Source organism: Caretta caretta, chromosome 7 (assembly GCF_965140235.1).
Source record: "Caretta caretta isolate rCarCar2 chromosome 7, rCarCar1.hap1, whole genome shotgun sequence".
NCBI lineage: Eukaryota > Metazoa > Chordata > Testudines > Cheloniidae > Caretta > Caretta caretta.
Window position 1 is genome coordinate 79,119,141 of NC_134212.1, and position 7,109 is coordinate 79,126,249.

The following is a 7,109-nucleotide window of genomic DNA, read 5'->3' on the forward strand; positions in this document are numbered from 1 at the left end:
TAAGACTCTGGCTAGTAGCAGTTGGCACATTTTTCATTGTGTTGCGCAATATGTTTATATTTCCATAATTAGATATATATTCTCCAAAACTACCTTGTAAATGTGTTTTTAAAACACATTCCTTATATAACATACATCTATAGAACTCCATGGTGTCATACAAAAACAACTGATATCAGAAAAACTAAGACAATGACACAAAGTTTGAAAATTTAAGACATTTCACAAAGAGGAAGGGACAAATGACATACAATTGTGAATTAAAGTATCTAAACTAGAAAATCTAGTAACTATGGTAATGACAACAGCGTTTTAGTGTAAATGCTTCTACTTATACAAATAAAGCTAAACCCTGGGATGAACAAAGGCAAGCACAGATTACTTTAGCAGACCACGGTTTCCCCACCACCACCACCACATGAAGCAATCAATAACCTCTAAAACAACAGATATTTTGGTTTACCTGATTTTTCATATAAAAGAAGGAATTACAGTTATGACAGTTTTTAAATCTTGAATTGCTGTACTATATCAACAGCACTAGGGAACTGCACAACGCAGTTCGCTGATTTTCTATATGTACAGAAAGAACTTATGTAGTCATGATATTTAACCAAGTGCACATTTAGATGTGCAACATAGCATAAAAATGCATCAGTACAATTGCAATAGTACCAATGCATATATTTCTAGAATCTGGAATTTAGAAATAAAAAGATGAGTTCTCTATAGCACACAAACTCCATTTTACATATTATGTATTCATAACACTAACCCAAGGAAATCCTGCTTGTGTTTTTTCCCCCAGCAAGAATGTGTCTCAACACAACAGAATATACCCTTGCTTGTTCTCTCCCTCCACGCACATTCCTACACCCCTTAGGAAAACACTTACAACACCACATACAGGGAAAGGAAACAATTCAACATAATCTTTTATTATTTTTTATCACAACAGTATTTTTAAACCGGTCACTTAACATTAAATAAAAACAGCTTTTACAGGCCATTGTACTATGAATATTCAAGCTTAGTAAAAAATAATTGTTTCTTAGACCTGTCAGATGAAAAGGATGGTTATTTTCACTCCACAGAGAAGCTAGGATTCTACCACTTCTCAGTAAAATATAAATTTGAAGAACTAAAATGATCAGAATAGCAGCCATATCTTCCATGCAAAGAGAATAAGTCTAATCAATGCCACCGCCTCTGTCGTCCTCACATATGCTAAACACATACACAACACAAGCCTTCCCATTAATATCAGGGGTGTCGATCTCTCTGGGGAAGCGAAAGAAACCTTTACCCCAATCTCAATCCCCAAATTACGGCAGTTTCTTGCTACTGCATTCAGGATAATTTCTAGGATTCGTGATCTACGTCAACCCGATTGATTCTCCACCACACACCACGGTGTGTGCAGCAGGGAGAAGAGGCTGACATGCACTTCCATGCTACAGAGAGCACAGGGGGGCTGTGTGTTTACCACTGCACTCCGTACCCCACCTTAGGTGCCTAGCGAGAGGAAAAGACAGGCTGTGTCATTCCCTCTTGTCTGCAAGCAGAAGAGGTGTCCTGTGACCACTCCCACTTCTGCTACCCCTCACACCGAGCAGGGCCCCAGCTCGGGGGAACGAGGACACCCTGCTGCCCAACCCTCAGGATCTGACTGACCAAAGCCCCACAGAGAGAGCTGGCGATGCCTGCGCCTCCCCCCTCGGAACCCCCCCAACGCCTGCTGAGCAGCGCCCCGCGGGGGTGACCCGGGCCCCCGGTCGCGCAGAGGGAGCAGGGTCTGGGGCCAGTCTCTTACCGCCAGCTCGGGGCTGTGCGAATCCCGGTGGGACACGGCGCGGATGACCCCAGCGCGCCAGCGCCCGCTCTCCCCGCGCTCCGGCGGCTCCTCTTCGGCGCCCCCGACACACAGGAACCGCTTCCCCACCAGCTCCGGCCGCGTCTCCACCACCGCCATGGCCGCCGCCGCCGCACAGGCACCGCACCAGCCGCCCAGCCCTCTCCTCTACGGGCCGCCCATGCCGAGAGCCCGGCCGAGCCGAGGGGAGCGGGGCTGTCTCTGCGGCTGGCTGCGTCCGTCCCCCTCGCCCGCTCCGAGCCGGGCGCCCCGGGCAGCTCCGCCGCCGCGATCACCCTGACACAAACACACGGAGGGGAGGGGGCGAGGGGAGCCGCTCTCTCACCGCCGCGCTCCAGCCCCGACCACTCCGCCCACGCAGCCCACTACCATGGAGACCGACACCACGCGCCGTCTCCCTCCGCCAGACAGCGCGAGAGGGGAGGGGGCGGGAGGAACTCCTGCTGCATGGGAAAGAGTCCGGCCCCAAAATTTGTTGCTTTGCTGGAACTGAGCATGCTCAGTAACATCAGCTAAAGCCTCTGCCCTCCCTGGGGATTGCAGACTGCTCCCTGCTGTTAACAGGGGCAGAGGGGTGAATCGGCGGGGGATGGGCAGGGTCTGTGCGGGGACAGACGGCTGCACGCAAGAGACAAGCACGGGCAGGGGAACGGGGGTGGGGGGACTGAGGGACACAGTCGGGATCGGGGGTCGGAGCCGGGGTTGAGAATGGGGTAGGGGCGCTGCCAGATGGGTCCGAGGGGAGCCCCTGAGCTAGGGAGGGTCCCGGGGGTCACCCGGCCAGGGCAGGGTGAGCTGTCTTCAGGGGCTGCAAAAATGGGGGGCGGGGGACAGGGGGGCTTTTTTTCTCCCGGGCAGGACGGTGCCGCTCAGACCCCGCTTCCCAGGGCTGTGTTCTTAGAGGCGTGGTGCCTCCCAGTGCCTCGACCCAGCAGCGCTTCCCCATCTGGTATGATGCATTGAGCTGCTGAAGCAGACTTGATTTAATCAAATACTTGACATACACCCCCTCTGAAAATTATACTTGTCTTACTTGTTTTTAGTCTTTAAAGAAATCCCTTACCCATTTATATGTCTGCATAAAGCCTCATAGCAGTTCACAAATGTGTCTTAACTATTACTCTCCGTGCTTGAATTGCACTGCCTTTTTCTTGAAATCCACTGTAAATGTAGGTTAATGCCTCTTTACATTATTTATTTGTAATATGCTATTTTGATTACTGTTAGTACTTAATCATCTACTTTTCTGGAGATGGATCAGATGTCATTGTGCTATTTAATTGATATTTTTTAACACCAGATACTCATTGAAAACATCAGTAATTTCCAAGACCTTCCACAGTCACATCTCACACTGTTTCTGGTATAGCACTTCGTATTTGTATGGCAACATGAGTTTTTAGTTCTAAAATTTTGTTCTTTTTTTCAGACACACTTGCACTGTAAAAGTGATAAAAGAAATAGTATTTTTCAATTCACCTGAGACAAGTGCTATAGTGTGATCTCTTTATTGTGAAAGTGCAACTTACAAATTTAGATTTTTTTTGTTACATAACTGTTTTGTTTTTGAGTGAAATGTAAAACTTTAGAGCCTACCAGTCCACTCAGTCTTACTTCTTATTCAGCCAATCACTCAGACAAACAAGTTTGTTTACATTTACATTTAGATAATGCTGCCTCCTTCTTGTTGACAATGTCACCTGAAAGTGAGAAAAGGTGTTCGCATGGCACTTTTGTAGCCAGCATTGCAAGGTATTTACGTGCCAGATATGCTAAACATTCATATGCCCCTTCATATTTCGATCACCATTCCAGAAGACATGCTTCCATGCTGACGATTGCTTTAAAAAAGTGTTAATTAAATTTGTGACTGAACTCCTTGGAGAAGAATTGTATATACCCTGCTCCATGGTTTTACCCACATTCTGCCATATATTTTGTGTTACGGTAATCTAGAATGATGACCCAACATATGTTGTTTGAACACATTCACTGGAGATTTAACAAAACACAAAGAAGGTTCCAACATCAGATTTCTAAATATAGCTACAGCACTCAACCCAAGGTTTAAGAATCTGAAGTGTCTTCCAAAATTTGAGAGGGATGAGGTGTGGAGCATGCTTTCAGAAGTCTTAAAAGACCAACACTCTGATCCAGACACTACAGAACCCGAACCACCAAAAAAGAAAATCTATCTTCTGTTACTGGCATCTGACTCAGATGATGAAAATGAACATGTGTCGGTCCGCACTGCTTTGGATTGCTATAGAGCAGAACCCATCATCAGCATGGACGCATGTCCTCTGGAATGGTGACTGAAGCATGAAGGGACATATGAATTTTTAGTGCATCTGGCATGTAAATATCTTGCGAAGCTGGCTACAAAAGTGCCAGGAGAACACCTGTTCTCACTTTCAGGTGACACTGTGAACAAGAAGCAGGCAGCATGATCTCCTGCAAATGTAAACAAACTTGTTTGTCTGCACGATTGGCTGAAGAAGAAATAGAACTGACTGAACTTATTGGCTCTAAAGTTTTACAGTGTTTTATTTTTTGTACATGATTCTACATTTGTAAATTCAACTTTCGTGATAAAGAGATTGCACTATAGTACTTGTATTAGGTAAATTGAAAAATACTATTTCTTCTGTTTTTTACAGCACAAATATTTACAATAAAAAATAAATATAAAGTGAGCACTGCACACTTTGTATTCTGTATTGTAACTGAAATGAGTATATTTGAAAATGTAGAAAATATCCCAAACTATTTAAATAAATGGTATTCTATTATTGTTTAACAGCATGATTAATCACAATTAATTTTTTTAATTGCATGATTAATCATGATTAATTTTTTTAATTGCTTGACAGCCCTAGTAAAAAGCCTTACTAAAATCAAGATATATCACATCTACTGCTTCTCTCCTATTCACTAGGCTAGTAATCCTGTCAAATAAGGAAAATAGGTTGGTTTGGCATGATTTTTTTTTGACAAATCCATTCTGTCTATTCCTTATAACGCGGTTATACTCAAGGTGTTTACAAACGGATTGTTTGATAATTTGTTTGAGTATCTTTCCAGGTATCGAAGTTCGGTTGAGTGGTCTATAATTCCTGGATCCTCTATGTTCCCTTTAATAGAGACGTAGGGCTAAGTTTTCAAAGGTTTAGGTGCATACGTTCCAATTTTAGGCTCCAATGCAATTCCCAAACTCTTGCCAAACCCTTTAGGCACCTAAGCTCACTCAGTGCCTACATTTTCAGGGTAAAATTTCCTTCAGTACCTAAGTTTCTGCCTCTGAGCATGCACCTAAGCTCCAGAGCAATTCACAAACCAGGGCAGACTGCAAGGGAGGCAATGCTTACCTGGCACGTAGGGCCCAATCCGGGAGGTGTGTGCAGAAGCTGCCTACTGGATTGGGTCCCATTCAAAATCTGGCTGGAGGAGAAAATCTGTTACCCTATGCTTTGTAACTTCCAGCCCAGTGGTTAGAACACTCATGTGGGATGTGAAAAATCAAGGTTCAATTCCCCCTCAGACAACAGGGAGAAAGGATTTTAATAGGGTGTCTCCCACATTCCAGGTGACTGCTCTAACCCCTATGCTAGAAGTTACAAGGTGGATACCACCTCCTCCTCCGGCTGTTTTGTGTAGAGTTAGGCACATGCCTATCTCATTCTCTCAAGAAACAGCTTAGGCACCTAAACAAACTGAGCCCTGGTCTACACTAGGACTTTAGGTCGAATTTAGCAGCGTTAAATCGATGTAAACCTGCACCCGTCCACATGATGAAGCCCTTTATTTCGACTTAAAGGGCTCTTAAAATCGATTTCCTTACTCCACCCCTGACAAGTGGATTAGCGCTTAAATCGGCCTTGCCGGCTCGAATTTGGGGTACTGTGGACACAATTCGACGGTATTGGCCTCCGGGAGCTATCCCAGAGTGCTCCATTGTGACCGCTCTGGACAGCACTCTCAATTCAGATGCACTGGCCAGGTAGACAGTAAAAGAAACCGCGAACTTTTGAATCTCATTTCCTGTTTGGCCAGCGTGGCAAGCTGCAGGTGACCATGCAGAGCTCATCAGCAGAGGTGACCATGATGGAGTCCCAGAATCGCAAAAGAGCTCCAGCATGGACTGAACGGGAGGTACGGAATCTGATCGCTGTACGGGGAGAGGAATCCGTGCTATCAGAACTCCATTCCAGTTTTTGAAATGCCAAAACCTTTGTCAAAATCTCCCAGGGCATGAAGGACAGAGGCCATAACAGGGACCCGAAGCAGTGCCGCGTGAAACTTAAGGAGCTGAGGCAAGCCTACCAGAAAACCAGAGAGGCGAACGGCCGCTCCGGGTCAGAGCCCCAAACATGCTGCTTTTATGATGAGCTGCATGTCATTTTAGGGGGTTCAGCCACCACTACCCCAGCCGTATTGTTTGACTCCTTCAATGGAGATGGAGGCAACACGGAAGCAGGTTTTGGGGACGAAGATGATGATGAGGAGGAGGTTGTAGATAGCTCTCAGCAAGCAAGCGGAGAAACCGGTTTTCCCGACAGCCAGCAACTGTTTCTCACCATGGACCTGGAGCCAGTACCCCCCGAATCCCCCCAAGGCTGCCTCCTGGACCCGGCAGGTGGAGAAGGGACCTCCGGTGAGTTTACCTTTTAAAATACTATACATGGTTTAAAAGCAAGCATGTGAAAGGATTACTTTGCCCTGGCATTTGCGGCTCTCATGGATGTACTCCCAAACCTTTTGCAAAAGGTTTCTGGGGAGGGCAGCCTTATTCGTCCTTCATGGTAGGACACTTTACCACTCCAGGCCAGTAACACGTACTCGGGAATCATTGTACAACAAAGCATTGCAGTGTATGTTTGCTGGCTTTCAAACAACATCCGTTCTTTATCTCTCTGTGTTATCCTCAGGAGAGTGAGATATAATTCATGGTCACCTGGTTGAAATAGAGTGCTTTTCTTCAGGGGACATTCAGAGGAGCCCATTCCTGCTGGGGTGTTTGCCTGTGGCTAAACAGAAATGTTCCCCGCTGTTAGCCACAGGGAGGGGGGAGGGTTGAGAGGGTAGCCACGCGGTGGGGGGAGGCAAAATGCGACCGTGTAACGAAAGCACATGTGCTATGTATGTAATGTTAACAGCAAGGTTTACCCTGAAAGAGTGTAGCCACTGTTTTAGAAAATGTGTCTTTTTAAATACCAATGTCCCTTTTTTTTTCTCC

General features: G+C 45.8%; 1 protein-coding gene across 4 annotated transcripts in view; it reads right to left on the minus strand.

Annotated features, from left to right (window-relative positions):
- The window catches only part of JMJD1C (jumonji domain containing 1C), a 310,246-nt gene extending 307,974 nt beyond the window's left edge, over positions 1-2,272 (minus strand). Inside the window, exon 1 of one of the 4 annotated variants that reach the window (XR_012669363.1) lies at positions 1,814-2,272. Coding sequence is in view for 2 of the 4 variants with exons in the window: in XM_048857004.2 (XP_048712961.1) it covers positions 1,814-1,972 (159 nt within the window). In the remaining 2 variants the exon portion in view is untranslated. The remainder of the gene's footprint in view (positions 1-1,813) is intronic. The other 3 variants (XM_048857004.2, XM_048857005.2, XM_048857006.2) reach the window with 3 other exon arrangements.
- Positions 2,273-7,109: the final 4,837 nt, after the last annotated feature.